The sequence below is a fragment of the Carlito syrichta genome, unplaced genomic scaffold, assembly GCF_000164805.1.
Source record: "Carlito syrichta isolate Samal-C Ts95f unplaced genomic scaffold, Tarsius_syrichta-2.0.1 Scaffold305566, whole genome shotgun sequence".
NCBI lineage: Eukaryota > Metazoa > Chordata > Mammalia > Primates > Tarsiidae > Carlito > Carlito syrichta.
In genome coordinates, this window is record NW_007249662.1 from 78,267 (window position 1) to 96,052 (window position 17,786).

The window sequence follows — 17,786 nt, forward strand, 5'->3', positions numbered from 1 at the left end:
GCCACCTTGAGGTCTTAGACCTGGCCTGCCTTCCTGCTGGCACTAGTGTCCTGTATACCACCGGGGGGCCTGAGGACAAGCATGGCGAGCACACTGCTGTTACACTGGTGCGCAAGAACCAGCCTGCCTGTTGTCCTTGTCCCCAGCAAAGCCTCACCATAGTCTCCACTAACAATCATAGCCTAAGTCACTGAGGAATTCACAGATACCACTCATGTTGACACAGTGAAAACATCATACAGAGACTATACTACTGTGCCTACCCATAATCAAAGCCAAAGCACCTATACAGCCAATACAATCAGTACATCCACAAGAAAAAGTCTCCAAAAAGTATTTTGTTTATTAAGAGAAAAGTCACTCTGTCACTCAGGTTGGTGTGCAGTGGTGCAATCATAGCTTACTGTAACTATAAACTCCTGTGTGCAAGTGATCTTCCTGCCTCAGCCTCATGAGTAGCTAGGACTGCAAGTGTATGCCACCACGCCTGGTTAATTTTTTACACATTTCTTTTAGAGATAAAGTCTCACTGTGTTGCCCAGGCTGGTCTCAAATTCATGACCTCAAGTGATTTTCCTGCCTCAGGAAGCAAATATGACACTTCCAAAAAAACACAACAATTCTCTAGTAACAGATCCAAAAGAAAGGAAATCTATGAAATGCCTGAGAAAAATTCAAAATGATGTTAAAGAAACTTAGTGAGATACAAGAGAACACAAATAAATAATACAAAGAAATCAGAAAACAATTCATGATCTGATGAGAAATTCAACAAAGATAGATATTATAAAAACAAAGCAGAGCAGAAATCCTAAAACCAAAGAATCCAATGAATAAAAAAAATAAAACCAAGACCTTTAGCAATAGACTAGATTAAGCAGAAGAAGGCATTTCTAGACTTGAAAACAAATATTTTGAAATAACCCAGTCAGATAAAAAAAAAAAGAAAAATAAATGAAGAAATCCTATGAAGCCTATACAACATATAGGCCTTAATAAAGCAATCACATATTTAAATTTTGGGAGTTTCAAAAGAGAAGAGATTGGCAAAGACATAGAAACTGTATGTGATAAAATAATAGATGAAAATTTTCCAAGTCTTGCAAGAGATATAGACATCCAGATACAAAATGCTCAAAGATTCTCAAATAGATTAAGCCCTCACAGTTCTTCTCCAAGGCACATTATGGTCAAACTATCAAAAGTCAAAGACAGAGAATTCTGAAAATGGCAAGAGAAAAGCATTAAGTCACATATAAGGAAATCTTCATTAGATTAACAGTGTATTTCTCAGCAGAGACCTTGCAGGCCAAGAGAGAAATATTCAAAGAACTGAAAGAAAAAAAAAAAATCAAAAAAACAAAAATAGTGCTCTTTCAGGCAAGACTACTCCTATATCTAGTAGAGCTATCCTTCAAAAATGAAGAAGAAATAAAATCTTTCTGAGACAAGAAAAACTGAAGGAATTTATCACCACTAAACTGGCCCTATAAGAAAGGTTTAATAGAGTATTCCATCTGGAAGCAAAAGGATGATATCTATCATTAATAAAGCTCACTGGTAGAGCAGATACACAGAAAGAGAAAGGAGTTAAGCATAATCACTAAACATAACAAAACAAAACCAAAAACTCCTTCAAATTACAAACAGTAAAAGAGGAAGAAAGGAACAAAGCTATTCAAAACAGTCAGAAAACAAACATAATGACAGAAATCCTCACCTATCAACAGCAACCTTGAATTAAATAATGGATTAAATTCTCCAGTTAAAAGGTATAGACTAGCTGAATGGATTAAAACTAAGATCTGACTATGCTGACTACAAGAAATTCACTTTGCCTGTAAACACACACATAGACTGAAAGTGAAATGATGGGAAAAAACAATCCCATGCAAATAGAAACCAAAAAGGTGTGCAGGAGGTGCTATGCTCATATCAGACAAAATATAGTCTTTAAGCCAAAAACATAAAAAGACACAAAGAAGATCATTTTTATAATGATAAAGGGATCAATTCAGCAACAGGATATAACAACTATATATATATATATCTCCCCCTAATATCAGAGCACTAGGATATATAAAGCAAATATTATTAGAGCTAAAGAGAGAGAAAGACCCCCAATGCAATAATAGTTGGGAATTTAGATACCCTACTTACAGACCATCTATATAGAAAATCAATAAACATTGAACTTTGTGGTACATTATTAGGTTGTTTAAAATATTTCTACTTTTTTGATGCAGACATTTATTACTTTAAGTTTTGCTGTATACCTTAAGTTTTGGTATGTTGTGTTTCATTTTCATTTAAGAAATTTTAAAATTTCTCCACTGAATCCATAGTCCAAATGGACCTAACAAACATTTACAGAATATTTCTTTCAATAGCTGTGGAATACACATTCTTCTCATCAGCACATAGACTGTTTTCTAAGATAGACCTGTTAGGCCACAAAACATATCTCAATAAATTTTTAAAAGTCAAAATCTTATAAAGTATCTTTTCAGAACTCAATGGAATAAAATTAGAAACATTGAAAACTGTAAAAACACATGGATATTTAAAAACATGTTCCTGAACAACCACTCATTCAACGAAGAGAGTTAGAAGGAAATAAAAAGTTTCCAAAACAAATGAAAATAAAAACACAACACACCAAAACCAGAGGGATACAGCAAATTAGAAGTAGTAAATGCCTACATCAAAAAGTAGAAAGATTTTAAATGAACAACCTATTGATGTCCCTCAAGGAACTAGAAAGCAAGAACAAACCAAACCCAAAATTAGTGGAAAGAGATCAATTATAAGAAGCAGAATTATTTAAAAAAAAAATTGCGACTAAAAAATACAAAGAATCACTGAAATGAAAATTTAGTGTTTTGAAAAAAATAAAACCAATAAACTGCTAGGTAGATTAACGAAGAAAAAAAGAGAAAACCCAAATAAATAAAATCAGGAGTGAAAAAGGAGACATTACAACTGACACCACAGAAATACAAAAGATCATTAGAGACTATTATGAACAACTATATGCTAACAAATTGGAAAATCTAGAGTAAATGATAAATTCCTGACATATAATACCTACTAAGATTGAACTAGGAAGAAATAGGAAACCTGAACAAACCAATAATGAGTAGCAAGAGTGAATCAGTAATAAAAAGTACCCCACCAAAGAAAATCCCTGGACTAGATGGCTTTCCTGATGAATTTCACCAAACTTATACAGAAGAAACAGCACTAACTCTTCTCAAACTATTACCAAAAAAATGATGAGCCTAACTCATCCTAACTCATTTTATTAGGCCAGCATTACCATGACACCAAAAACAGGCAAGGAAACAACAAAAAAGTAAACTACAAGCCAGTATGCCTGATAAACATAAATGCAAAAATCTCCAACAAAATACTAGCATACTAAATCTAACAACACATAAAAAAGTTGATGATACCACATGATTAAGTGGGATTTATTTTTTTATCAATATTTTTTATTATGATATTGTGGGGTACAGTTAAGGGTTAGGTATACAAATATGCTTTGTTCAGGCACCCTTGTTGATAAGAGGTGTCTCCCCATCCCTAGATATTTACTACCATTAATCCCATTTCCCTCCCCCCCCATAGTTTCCCACCACTGTCAGTCATTTTCTTATAGTATTACAATGGATGTTCAAGGTCCACTATAGGAGTGAGAACATGTGATGCTCAGATCTTTGTTTCTGTGAGAGATCACTCAGTATTATAGACTCTAGTTCCATCCAGGTTGCTGCAAAATTCACGATATTGTTCTTTTTTATGGCTGCGTAGTATTCCATCATGTATATGTACCACATTTTTTTAATCTAGTCCTCTTTTGATGGACAGCATGGTTGCTTCCAGGTTCTTGCTATCGTGAACAATGCTGTGATAAATATACGTGTGCAGGTATCTTTTTTATAAAGTGATTTGAGTTCTTCAGGGTATATTGCCAGTAGGGGGATTGCGGGGTCATACGGGAGGATAATATTTAGAGCTTTTACAAATCGCCATACTGTTTTTCACAGAGGTTGCACTAGTTTGCACTCCCACCAACAGTGTAGAAGTGTTCCCTTTTCACCACACACTCTCCAGCAACTGTTATTTTTTGTTATTGATAATTGCCATTCTGACTGGAGTTAGGTGGTATCTCAGTGTGGTTTTGATTTGCATCTCCCTGATGATTAGTGAGGTTGAACATTTTTTCATGTGTCTGTTGGCTGCTCAGATGTCTTCCTTTGAGAAGTGTCTGTTAATATCTTTTGCCCATTTTATAATGGGGTTGTTTGTTTTTTTCTTTTCCGCACATTTGAGATCTTTGTAGATCCAAGATGTTAAGCCTTTGTCAGACCTGGAGTTGGCAAATACTTTTTCCCAGTCTGTAGGCTGTCTCCCTCCTCTCTTGATGGTTTCTTTGGCTTTGCAGAAACTTGTCAGTTTAATGAGGTCCCACTTGTCTATCTTATCTCTTATGGCCTGTGGGTTTCGAGTTTTGTTCAGGAATTGGATGCCAGTTCCAATTTCCATGAGGGCATGTCCTTCATTTTCTAAGGTTCTTATGATTTGAGGTTTTACATTTAGGTCTCTAATCCATTTGGAGTTAATTTTTGTGTATGGGGATAGATAGGGGTCCTGTTTCAATCTTCTGTATGTGGTCAGTCAGTTTTCCCAGCACCATTTACTGAATAGGTTCTCCTCTCCCCAGTGGTAGGTGGTGGAGGCCTTGTCAAAGACAAGCTGGTTGAGAAATTGAGGTTCTGCTTCTGGAATCTCAATTCTATTCTATTGGTCTATATGCCTGTCCCTGTACCAATACCAAGCTGTTTTGATGATTGTAGCTTTATAGTAAAGTGTGAAGTCTGGTAATGTGATACCACCTGCTTTGTTTTTTTGCTGAGGATTGTTCTGGTTATTCTTGGTCATTTGTGTTTCTCCATATGAATTCCTGTGTTGTTTTTTCTAGGTCTGAGAAAAATGTTGCTGGTAATTTGATGGGTATTGCATTAAATCTGTAGACTGCCTTAGGTAAGATGGACATCTTCACAATGTTGATTCTTCCAATCCATGAGCATGGGACATTTTTCCACTTGTTTGTGTCATCTTTGATTTCTTTGAGCAGTGTTTTGTAGTTTTCATTGTAAAGGTCTTTCACATTTCTGGTTAGGAAGATGCCAAGGTATTTCATTTTTTTTTTGTGGCTAGTGTGAATGGAATTGTGCTTTTTATTTGGATTTCTGTTTGTTTATTATTGGTGTAAAGAAATGCGATTGTCTTTTGCACGTTTATTTTATATCCTGAGACTTTGTCAAAGTCCTTTATCCATGTAAGGAGGTTTTTGACAGATTCTCTTGGGTATTCAAGGTACACGATCATGTCATCTGCAAAGAGAGATAGCTTGACTTCCTCTTTTCCTATTTGAATACCCCTGATTGCCTTCTCTTCTCTGATTGCTCTAGCCAGGACTTCCAATACTATATTGAACAGGAGGGGTGAGAGCGGGCATCCTTGTCTTGTTCCAGTTTTCAGGGGAAATGGTTCCAATTTTTGTCCATTTAGGAGTATGCTGGCTGTGGGTTTCTCATAGATGGCTTTTACTATTTTGAGGTATGCTCCCCATATGCCTAGATGTTCTAGGGTTTTTATCAAGAAGGGGTGCTGGATTTTATCAAAAGCTTTTTCTGCATCTAATGATATAATCATGTGGTTTTTGTTTTGACATCTGTTGATGTATTTAATTACATTTATGGTTTTACGAATGTTGAACCAGCCTTGCATCCCAGCGATGAAGCCTACTTGGTCATGAGGGATGATTTTTGAGATGTGTTGTTGAATCCGGTTTTATAGGATCTTGTTGAGAATTTTAGCATTTATGTTCATCAAAGATATTGGCCTGTAGTTCTCTTTCTTTGTTGGATCTTTACCTGGCTTGGGTATCAATGTGATGTTAGCTTCGTAAAATGATTTGGGGAGAGTTCCATCCTTCTCAATCACCTGAAATACCTCAGTAGGATTGGAATCAGCTCCTCCTTAAATGTCTTGTAGAATTCTGCTGGAAAGCCATCTGGTCCAGGGCTTTCATTTATAGGTAGTTTTCTTATTAGGCAGTCAAATTCCTTGATTGTTATTGGTCTATTGAGGGTCCCCATTTCTTCTTGTTTCAACCTAGGCAGGTTGTGTGATGAAAGAAAGTCCTCTATGTCCTTGAGGTTTTCCAGTTTGTTTCCATACAAGTGTACATAGTAGTCTCTAATTATCTTTTGTATTTCTTCAGGGTCAGATGTGACTTCATCTTTTGTGTTTCTGATTGTGCTTATTTGGGTTTTTTCTTTCTTTTTCTTAGTCAGTCTAGGTAGGGGACCATCGATTTTGTTTATCTTTTCAAAGAACCAGCTTTTTGTTTCATTGATATTTTGTGTTATCTTTTTTCTTCTATGTCCTGGATTTGGGCTTTTATTTTGGTGATCTGGATTCTTCTGCTGAAATTAGGGTTTTTGTGATCTTGCTTTTCCAGCTTTCTTAGGTGGCATGTTAGGTTGTTAATTTGTGTTCCTTCCATTTTCTTCATGTGTGTTTGTAGGGATATAAATTCCCCTCTTACTACAGCTTTCATGGCGTCCCAGAGATTTTGGTGAGATGTTTTTTCATTTTCATTTGTTTCCAGGTATCTTTTGATCTCTATTTTGATTTCATTGTTGGCCCAGGAGTTGTTTAGCATCATGCTGTTTAGTGTCCATGTCTTTGTGGGTTTTGGGGGGACCTTGTTGGTGTTAATGTTTATTTTTATTCCACTGTGGTCTGAGAAGGTGCATGGTAAAATATCAGTCCTTTTAAATTTGCTTATGCTTGATTTATGGCCAAGTATGTGGTCAATCTTAGAGTACATTCCATGTGATGATGAGTAGAATGTTTATTCTGTGGTCTTTGGATGGAAGCTTGTGTAGGTATCAATGAAGTCCATTTGATCAAGAGTCACATTGAGGTTTCAGATCTCGTTGCTGATTTTTTGTCCTGATGATCGGTCTAGGGTTGTGAGTGGTGTATTAAAGTCCCTAGCTATGATTGTATTGGAGTCAATATCTTTTTTTTAGTTTACCTAGGAGCTGCTTTATGAAAGTTGGTGCTCCTATGTTTGGTGCATATACGTTTAGGATGGATATTTCTTGTTGATAGATTGAAACTTTTATCATTATGTAGTGGCCTTCTGTATCTTTTTAAATTTTTGATAGCTTAAAGGGTATTTTGTCTGAGATTAATATCGTGACTCTGCCTTTCTTTTGTGTTTCATTCGCCTGAAAATTTGTTTCCCATCCTCTTACTTTGAGTCTGTGAGTGTCCTTTCTAGTGAGGTGAGTCTCTTGGAGGCAATAGATTGTTGCCTGGAGGCAATAGATTTTGCCGTTCTATGTCTTTTCAGTGGTGCATTCAAACTAGTTATTGAAATGTGAGAGTTGATCCCTATTATAATGTTCTTACAGAGTTGTTCTTCCTGTTTGTGTGTTGTCTTTCTTTTGGTTTTAGAGTTGGATCATGTGTTCTTAATCTTTTGCCTGTACTCTTGTGAAGAACGTCGTTGTTCTTTTTTCCTTTTCTTCTGTGTTCAATACTTTCTTAAGTGTTTCTTGTAGAGGTGGTCTTGTGGCAGTGTACATTCTTAGGGATTGGATATCTGGGAAAGATTTCAATTCTCCCTCACTGATGAAGCTTAGCTTGGCTGGGTAGGTTATTCTTGGTTGAAATTGTTTATCTTTTAGAACTTTGAAGATAGGGCTCAAAGCTCTCCCAGCCTGGAGGGTTTCTGTAGATAAATTTGCTGCTATTCTAATTAGTCTTCCCTGGTATATAGTCTGACCTTTTTCTCTTGCAGCCTTTAGGATTTTTTCTTTATGCCTACTTTGTTTAGGCGAATTATTATATGTCTGGGAGTTGGTCTTCTCATTTGTTGTCTTGCAGAGGTTCTCTGAATCTCTTGTGTTTGAATTTTTTCATCCTTGATGAGATGAGGGAAGTTTTCTTGAATGATTTCATGAAGTGTTTGTTCCAGGGTGGCCTCTGGTTCTCTCTCTGCCTCAGGAAGGTCAATTACTCTTAGGTTTGGTCTCTTGAAGTGATCATTCATCTCTTGCAGGTTTTGTTCTGTCTTTTCGAGTGTTTTTTCTATGCTTTTGACAGTTTGGGTTAGCTCTGTGTTTTGGTCTTTGAGCTCTGAGATTCTTTCTTCTGCTTTGCTAATTCTGCTTTCCATATTTATTAGTTTGTTATTTATTTCCATCACAGTATTCTTTACTGCTGTTATTTCTGACATCTGCTCCTTCCTCTTGTCTCTCCTCAATTTTTAAAATTCTCTCTATTAATGTCTTGATGTCTGGGTTTGTTGCATGTGACCAGTCATTCTGGGGGCTCTTCATTGTTTGTGTTCTGGAATCTGTTTTCTCAGTGTCTGATGTCCTAGGGGTCTGTGTGAGACCTATATTCTTCTTTTGGTTTTTCTTCATTTGTACCATTTTCCCCCCTCCCTACTTTTTCTTTCCCTCCACATCACCATCTTCTTTAATTCTTTTATTCAGGGCTAGAGGGATTTTTTTTACTTCTGTTTGTTCAATCTCCTATTCTTTATGTATGTCCTCTTACTTTGTTCAATTCTGAAGTTGCACTGTGGGTTGGGGGTGGTCCTTTTTGCAGTTTTAAGATTTACTTGGGGGGGAGCTGTGATTAAAAGTCTATCTGCAGGTCCTGGTATTCGCCGACAGGTGTATGGATAATCTGAAACCCACTTCCCACTGCCTTGGAATCTGTCCATGCAGTGGGGCTGTAGGTTTACTCCCTGAAATAAAATGTGGTTAGCAGAGGGAAGAGAATGGAGCAGACAGTAGGGGGATGAGGGGCTGGAGAGAGAGAGGAGTAAGGGGGGGAAAACAGACGAGTGTACCAACAAATGGAGAGAGAGACCTAAACTGAAACAGATAAAAACAATGGACCTCAGCAACAGACTAACCAACTCCCATACAAAAAAAAAACAAAACACACAATGATGCTAACATACAAGCTAACCAACCACCTTATTGGTGTGCTGTTCCTTTATACAAAGATATGGTTTACAGAGAGGAGAAAACAGAAGAAAAGGAAGAGGAAAAGAAAAAAAAAGGAACAAAACAGTAGGAATAGAATCAAGTCATTAAACTAACAGAACCAATCGAGCACACTCTGAGACTTTTAGTTTAAGTCCAATGTCCTTTTAACTCTGATTTCTAGCTGTCTTCTCTAGCTGGTAAATTAGTTCACAGTTAGGATCAGTTGCCCCTGGCCTGCTGTGAAGGACAGTTCAGATCACCGTTAGTTCGCCATTCAAATCTGGCCTGTGTCTGTTTTTCAAGCTTTTCCCCGTTTTGGTGTTGTTACCTTGAATCGCCAGCAGGTGGTGCTACCTCAGCTGGTCACCCCAGAGCAGGTGGAGCCAGACAGGAGTCGGGCAGAGGCTGAGATGGGAGCTTGCCTCAGGGCACCTGGAGGAGACCCACGGCTGGCAGGACGTCACGGTGGCAACAGAGGTGGCAGCGATCCCAGCAGATCTTGCCTGCTGGGGCTTCAAGGACTGAAGTCGTGGCTCGCCTCAGGCACGGGTGGCACGATGTGCTATGGCCGTCATGGAGGCCGTGGCGATGCTGGCAGCTGCTGTGTCTGCAGCTGCAGTGGCTGTCCAGACATTGGAATCCACAGCCCCCAGGGAGAGAGCCAGAGACCCTCTGCATTCTCCTTTGCAGAGGGTTTCATAGACCAGGCTGCCTCGTCGCCATCTTGCCAGAAGTCCTTAAGTGGGATTTATTCCAGGGATGCAAGGATGGTTCAATATATGTAAATCAATAAATGTTTTAGTAACCAAAAACCATGAGATTGGTATAAAAACAGATACAATAATCAATGAAACAGAATAGAGAATCCAAGAATCCAGAAATAAATACACATATTTACAGCCTACTGATTTTTGGTAAAGACACCAAGAACACATTGCAGAAAGGACACCCTCTTCAATAGTTTTGGGAATACTGGATATTCATATGCAAAAGAATGAAACTAAGCTTCTACCTCTCACCATATATAGAATGAACTCAAAATGTATTAAAGACTTACATATTAGACCTAATAGAAGAAGGACATTGGCCTAGGCAAAGATTTTTATGGCTAAGATGTCAAAAGTACAGGCAACAAAATAAAAAATAGATGATTGGGATTATAAAAACTAAAAAGCTTCTGCACATCAAGAGTGAAGAGACAAGTTGTAGAATGGGAAAAAATATTTGCAAACTAGTCTTTCAACAAGGGATTAATACCCAGAAATATACAAGAAACTCAAACAATTCAACAGTTGCAAAACCACCAGTAGGCCAGGCTCGATGGCTCAGCCTATAATCCCAGCACTTTAGGAGGCTGAGGCAAGTGGTTTGCCTGAGCCCACAGGTTCAAGACCGCCCTGACAGCTTGGCAAGACCTTGTCTCTACAATTAAAAAAAAAATTAGACGGGCATGGTAGTGTGTGCCTGTAGTTCTGGCTACTTGAAAGGTTGAGACAGAAGGATCTCCAGAGGTCTCAGGTCGATGCTGGGGTGGCCGTGAGTGTGTCACTGTACTCCAGTCTGGGTGACAGAGTGAGACTATGATTCAGAAAAGAGAAAAAAGAAAAACCACCAACAAACAATCCTATTAAAAAGTGGGCAAAGGATCTGAATAGACATTTCACAAAAGAAGACATACAAATGGCCAAGAGATTGGAGAAAGAATGCTCAATATCACTATTCATCAGGAAAACAAATCAAAGCCAGAAATGAGAGATCATCTCACCCCAGTTAGAATAGCTATTATCAAATAGTCAAAACATAACAAAAGTTGGCAAGGATTTGGAGAAAAAGGAACTCTTACACATTGTTGGTGGGAATGCAAATTAGAACAGCCATCATGGAAAACAGTATGGATCCAAAAATCCCACTACTGGGTATTTATCCAAAGGAAAGGAAATCAGTAGATCAAAGGGTACCTGTACTCCATATGTTCTGTAGCACTATTCACAAGAGCCAAGATGTGGAATCAACCTACATGCCCCTCAATGGACGACTGGGTAAAGAAAATGTGTATAAATGCACAATGGAATATGATTCAGTCACACAAAAGAATGAAGTTCTGTTATTTGCAGCATCTTCGATGAAACTAGAGGTCATTATGTTTAGTGATATGTCAGGTCCAGAAAGACAAATATTGCATGTTCCCACCTATAACTGGAAGTTTAAAAAGGTGATCTGCTGGAGATAGGAAGCAGAATGATATTTGCCATAGGATGCAAAGGGGCAGTGATGAAGAGAAGTTGGTTAATGGGTGCAAACATACAGTTAGATAGAAGGAATAAATTCTAGTGTTTGATAGCACAGTAGGGTGACCACAACTAACAACAGTTTATTGTGTATTTTCAAATAGCTACAGGAGACAATCTGGAATGTTCCCTACACAAAGAAGTGATAAATGTTTGAGGTGATGGATAGCCTAATTACTCTGATTTAACTGTTACACAGCTTATCCATGTGTCTAATTATCACATGTGCCACATCCACATATGCAATTATGATGTATCAATAAAAATAAAAGTGTAGCATAGCCACAAAAATAATAAACTGCATGCAACGACAACGTTTCTTAAACATTGTGGGTCAAAGTAACCACACTAAAGCACACACTGTGTACGATGCCATCAATGCAGGAAGACATATGCATCCTGGTTTACACCAATTTTACGAAATTCCCATCCTGGGAGATACCATAATCTTGGCCAAACTGGGATGGCTGGTCACCCTACAGTCATATATAGAAAAAAACAAGCAGAAGTAATCTATACTAATAGAAGTCAGGAGAGTGGCTGCCTGGGTTTGGGGGTGCTGATTGAATAGGGGGCCCAGAGATCTTGGGGGGTGCTGGAAATGTTCTGTTTCTGGATCTGAGTATGAGTGACACAAGTATATTGTTTGTGGTAACCCATCAAGCTGTACACTTAAATCTGGGGACCTTTTTATATGTTTTATTTCCATGAGGAAGAATGTTAGCAATATTGAGAGACAGTAGTTAAGCATGTAGACCCTCAAGCAGATTGCCTGGGCTTAAATCCCAGCTCTATACTAGAAATAACTGAACATGAGTCTCTTTCCTCACCTGGGCCAGGGCCAGGGGCATCACAAATCTAGATTTCCTTACTGCAGAGCTAGAGGACATATAAAGGCAAAGGCCTCTACAGAGAAGGGGATGTCAGCAGTGTTGGAGAGTAATCAGCCTCCCCCCACCCAATCCCAGGGTCCTGGCATCTTCCCAGCTTCCCTCCCTCCCTGAAGGTCCAGAAGCTTCAGCCTCAGTCCAAGAACTTGTTCTCACAGCAACAAACATCTCTAACTGATGAGAGCCATTCCCCTTTGCTGTTGAGAAATCACAGAAAAACCCTGGGTAGTTTGACAAGGTCCTCCAGCCCCAGTTTACTCCTCAGTACTATGGGGTGGACAGAAACAATAATGGCGAGTAATTGAGGCAGGGTAGCTAGTATAGATTGGGCATAGAGAGATACATTTCTTAGAGGCAGGTTTTAGGAAGCGTCCAGACATCCTATCAGCAGGCTGACCAGATATAATTCAATGTGGACTCCCAGTACACCTCACCCCTCAGCTTGCCACAGGAAACTCCATCAAGGTGGTTCAGGAATCCAAAAAAAGCCACAGAAATGCGTGGCTCTGAGGACAGTTGAGATCCCTTGTTTTCCATTGCTCTCTGCTGGCTGCCGGGGAGATGGCTGATGGCCCAGCACCAGGCAGAGGAACTCCTTCTGCTGCCCAATGGTGGGAAATGGAAACTCAAGTCCGGAAGCCTCTACCCCCCTCACCTCGCCCCCACAGTTATCATCTCCTGTGTCCAGAGCAGGAAACCCAAGATTCAAGCTAGGAAGCCTTGGCTCCACCCTGTGTATGTTTGCCCAATCCTGCACCCAGAGCAGTGAAACTAAAACTCAAGCTGAGGACTGCCCTGCAAATGTGGTTACTCAACTAAAAGCACCAAGGGCAGCTTTTAGCTTATGAACTTCTGTATTGAAAAGTCTGGCAAGTCTCCCTGGAAAAGATTACCACTCCGCCCATCAGAGGCACAGAGATGGAAGCAGATACCCTGCCTACTAATTAACATATTAATCACTAAATGGGTATATCAAACATTTTGCAAAAGCAAAACACTCAGTCTTCTGTCACCCATGCCAGCTCTAGCATGTGTCTCTTTCTTTCTCCTCTTCTTTGTGTGATAAACTTTGGTTTAAAAACTTTGCTGGCCACTCTAAAATTCATTTTAGGACTGAGTCAAAGAATCCATGAGTTTTACACAGCACCCCATGGAGAATCATAATCACAGCTAATTCATTGAGCACTAACCCTAGGCCCGGCCCTGAGCCAAGAACATTATCTACTCAAGCCTTACAATACTCTGAAATGGGCACTATGCCTCTTCCCATTTTACAGATCCAGAGACTGAGGCACAGAGAAGTTAAACAGTCTCCCCAGGGACACACAACAAATCAGGAGAAGAGTCTCCTCCAGAGCCTGTGCCCCTACACCACATTCTACCCCAAGCATGGATCCCAGGTCGCACAGTCTTTTCGTGGCCTGGAATCTTCTGGTCCCAGAGCCCTGACCCCAGTCTTGGACTTACTTTGGCCACTCCCTGCACATTGGGGAATTTCTTGGGTTCCTCCAGGATGTCACAGATGGTGTTCACAGTCTCGTCGATCTGTTTCTGGCAGTCTTCACAGGGCTTCAGCTTGTCCTGGATATATTTACCTAGCTTCTGAGCCGGCACTAAGTACAGCCGAGACCCCCAGGGTTCCATTGCTCCCAACTGGCTCAGGGAGAGGGCTGATGGCTGAGTGTGAGGCAGAGGACCTCCTGCTGCTGCCCAAAGGCTGAAAATGGAAACTCAAGTCCGGAAGTCTCTGCCCTGTCCCCACAGAGTGGTTACCACCTCAGGTGTCCAGAGCACAGAAACAAGGATTCCAGGTCAGAAGCTTTGTCCTCGCCTCGTGTGTGATTACCCAATCCTGCACCCAATCCTGCACCCGGAGCAGGAAAAACAAAACTCAAGCCGAGGACTATCCTGCAGATGTGGTTGTCAACCTCCTGCTCTGGATAAGCAAGAAACCAAAACTCATGCACAGAAGGCTCTGCCCCATCCCTGCAGCCTTTCAGTGGTTTCCAGAAATCCCTCCAGGTTAATTATGCAGACTTAGAGCCCCATTGGAGGGCTCCATATATGCTAGACGTCTGCCCTTGAGCACATCACTTGTCCTCTTGGTGCCTCCATTTCCTCATCTACAGACTGGGGATAAAGCGGTAGCTCTCTCCTAGGGTTAATGTGAGGGTTAAGTGATACCTGCAAAGTGCTTAGAACAGGGTGCTGCACACGACAAATGCCATGTAAGTGCTAATAAATAAAATTTTACAGAGTTCAAGGGGTAGAGGTCATCTTTTGAGTTGCTGGACCCTTTCTTCCTGTTCTCTGTGGCCAGGGAACTCGGACTCAAGGGAGAGCAGCAGAGAGGAGAAACTGGCCAAGAGAAGGAAGCAACTTGCCTAGGACACACAGCAAAGCAGGGATCCAGCGGGTGTCAAGTTTCTATCTGCCTCTGGGTAAACACAGATCTGGGTAAACACTGTGATCAGTGGGCAGGAACTCTGTGTGCCTGGTTTCTCAGCATGCATGTGACAAGCTGCAAGGCCTCCTGAGGCACTCCACTGACCCAGCCAGGGCACAAAACAGGCCCCAGAGTGCATGTGCTGGAAGGGAGACAGACAAGCAACTCCTGCACCCAGAGTGGAACTCACAGAGGCCTCCCAGCCAGTGGCCTTGGCCCGGGAACTATCCTTCATACAGAAGGCAAAAATCCCTAAGACGTGTGGGGGAACAGGCCCCGCTCTGCTAGGATGATTAATTCTATATGTCTACTTGGCTGAGCTGCAGGGCCCAGATATCTGGTCAAACATTTTGTGTGTGATCTTTCTGTGAAAGTGTTTTGAAGTGAGATGGACGTTTAAATAAAACTGGTAGACTTTGAGTAAAGCCAAGTACCATCCAACATGTGGTGGGCCCCAATCAGTCAGTTGAAGGCCTAAGTAGAAAAAAGACTGACCTTCCCTGGAGGAAGAGGGGACTCGGCCAGTAGACTGTCACTGACCTTGGGCTGCAACAGCAACTCTTCCCTGAGTCTCCAACTTGCCAGTCTATTCCACAATCACGAATCAATTTCTTAACCTAAACCATTACAAATGAATATATATACATCCTATTGGTTCCGTTGCTCTGCAGAATCTTGACTGAGGGCCCTGCCCATTAAAGACCTTTCCTGTCCTTATCCAACTTTTTTTTTCCAAACTGAGAGGCAGACAGACTGGGCAGGAATCTTGAAGCTCCTTTTCCCAGTGAGAACCTGGAGGCATGGTTCTCAGATTTTCCGGCTTGGACCGGAACCACACCACGAGCTTCCCTGGGTCTCCAGCTTGCACACGGCAGAGCATGGGACTTCTCAGCCTCTGTAATCTCGTGAGCCAATCCCTCCCGATACATCTCTCTCTCTCTCTGTCTCTGTATCTCTATTTATCCTAATGGTTCTGTTCTTCTGGAGAACTCTGCCTAGTAAAGCATACAGATGCTCCTCAGCTTACAACGGGGTTATCTCCTGATAAACCCACAATGAAGCTGAAATTTCTTAAGTCAAACCATTGTAAATTGGGGATAGTCTGTATGTGAGAAGGGACCCAAAAATATTTATGTATAAAAAATTGTGTATTTATTCTCACACGTTTACACTTCAGTCACCTTCAAAGTACTCTCCATTTGTTGCTAGGGGCCTATCGAGATACCCCCAAAAAACCACTGCTCAAAACAGCTTTTGAACTCCTCAATTTTGATGCCTTTAAGTGCTTCTGCCATGTTTTGTTTCACCTCTTCCACATGAGCAAATCATTTCTACTTGAGGACTGTTTTCATCCAGGGAAACAAAGTCACTCAGGATAAGATAGGGTGAATGGGGCAGGTGGGACATGGGGATCAGGCCAATTTTGATCCCAAACTGCTGAATACTCACTACAGTGTGGGCAGAGGCACTGTCATGGTGGAAAAGTCAATTGTCACCATTTTGGACGTTTTTTCTGCAAATCGTGACACAGTCCTCTCAAAACTTCCAGATTAAAACCGATGGGTTCCTAGAACACTTAACTAATGGGGGAAACCTGTACTATAAGGAGCCCATCTTCCAAAAGATAATTCTGCTTTTGGGGGGGTCCTCCCTCACATACCTAAGATAAATTAAATTATCTGTCCACCCAAAATCTCGTGCATGGGTGTTCATGGCAGCATTATTCATAATAGGCTGAAAGGATGAATAGATAAATATGGTCTATCCATGCACTGGAATACTATTTAGCAAGAAGAAGGAATGCAGCACTGACACAAGTCAGAAAGTGAATGAACCTTGAAAACGTGAAGTAAAATAAGCCAGACACAAAAGGTGACACATCACATGATGCCATTTATAGAAAATGTTTGCATTAGGTACTAGACACAGCAGATTAGTGGTTTCCAGGGACTAGGAGGGGAATGGGTTGGAGGAATAGGGAGTGACTGCTCATGGGTTTTGGTTTCCTTTTGGAGTGATGGAAATGTCCTGGAATTAGCATGATGAATGCATCTGTGACATGGCTCACCTTATGGACATGCTGAATGCAAGTCTTGTGGATGTACGATATATAAACCTTATGAATATACTCATGACACTGAATCGTATACTTTAAGAGGGCAAGATTTATGGTATGTGTATTATATCTCAATACAAATTTTTTAAAAAATAAAACACACACTCACCACCACCCTGTTTGGAGCCTGCATTTCTTAGGATTCTGTTCTGGACGTGGTCTTCACGTCCTCTGTCTGCTGACTACAGGAGATGTGAGCCTCTTTAGAGGCTACTGAGGAGGCCTTCTGTCTCTCCCTGAACTTCCAATTGCTGGTTGCTCACAGAGAGTTTTTTGTCATTCTTTTTCCCAGAATCATGGTGCTAACTACCCAATTTCACCAGTCTACTAACTTATGTGCCACCACCAGCTGTCTAAACACTAGAGGTTTTAGAGGGTGTTTTACCTTTGACTAGGCCCAGTCCCTCCTCAGAACTCTTCTCTTTCTGTTTTCCTAGCTATTCTTTACATGTATTTTTCCATAAGAACTTTAGAATCAACTTATCTGGTTCTGCTGAAAAATACCTTGCGGGTATTTTTAGGATAATCATTAAATATGTAAATCAACTCAGGGAGAGATGACATCTTTCTGAGGTCAAGTGTTTCTAACCAAGGATGTGGCTAGATCAGGAAGCCCCAAAGTTTACAGTGAAGCCAATATCCTAATACCAGCGTGGCCACCCTCAAAAGACTGATGGACTAAAATAAAATTCATCCCTGCTCGGATCAGTAAGACGTCCTCCATGCCTGGTTCAGGTGAAATCACTCTTCACTCCCACACACCTAAGCTGCCCTGGTTCCCACCATCTCCCAGTTACCCTAATTCTGGAGCTGTTTTGGGAGGGGGCAGAGTCTGTGTGTTGAGGATGGTGAGCAAGCCGATCTGGGTTGCTCCCCTGTGAGCAACTGAACTCGGAGAACTTCTCAATAGCCCAAACACACATTGTAGACCTGTGAGCACCTTCTGTTTCTGCATCT

The 17,786-nt window shown here is 40.7% G+C and overlaps 1 protein-coding gene across 1 annotated transcript in view; it reads right to left on the reverse strand.

Annotated features, from left to right (window-relative positions):
- Positions 1-13,911, reverse strand: part of LOC103264101 (2'-5'-oligoadenylate synthase 2-like) — a 31,879-nt gene extending 17,968 nt beyond the window's left edge. Inside the window, exon 1 of the mRNA XM_008061745.1 lies at positions 13,735-13,911. Within this exon, the coding sequence (XP_008059936.1) occupies positions 13,735-13,911 (177 nt within the window). The remainder of the gene's footprint in view (positions 1-13,734) is intronic.
- Positions 13,912-17,786: the final 3,875 nt, after the last annotated feature.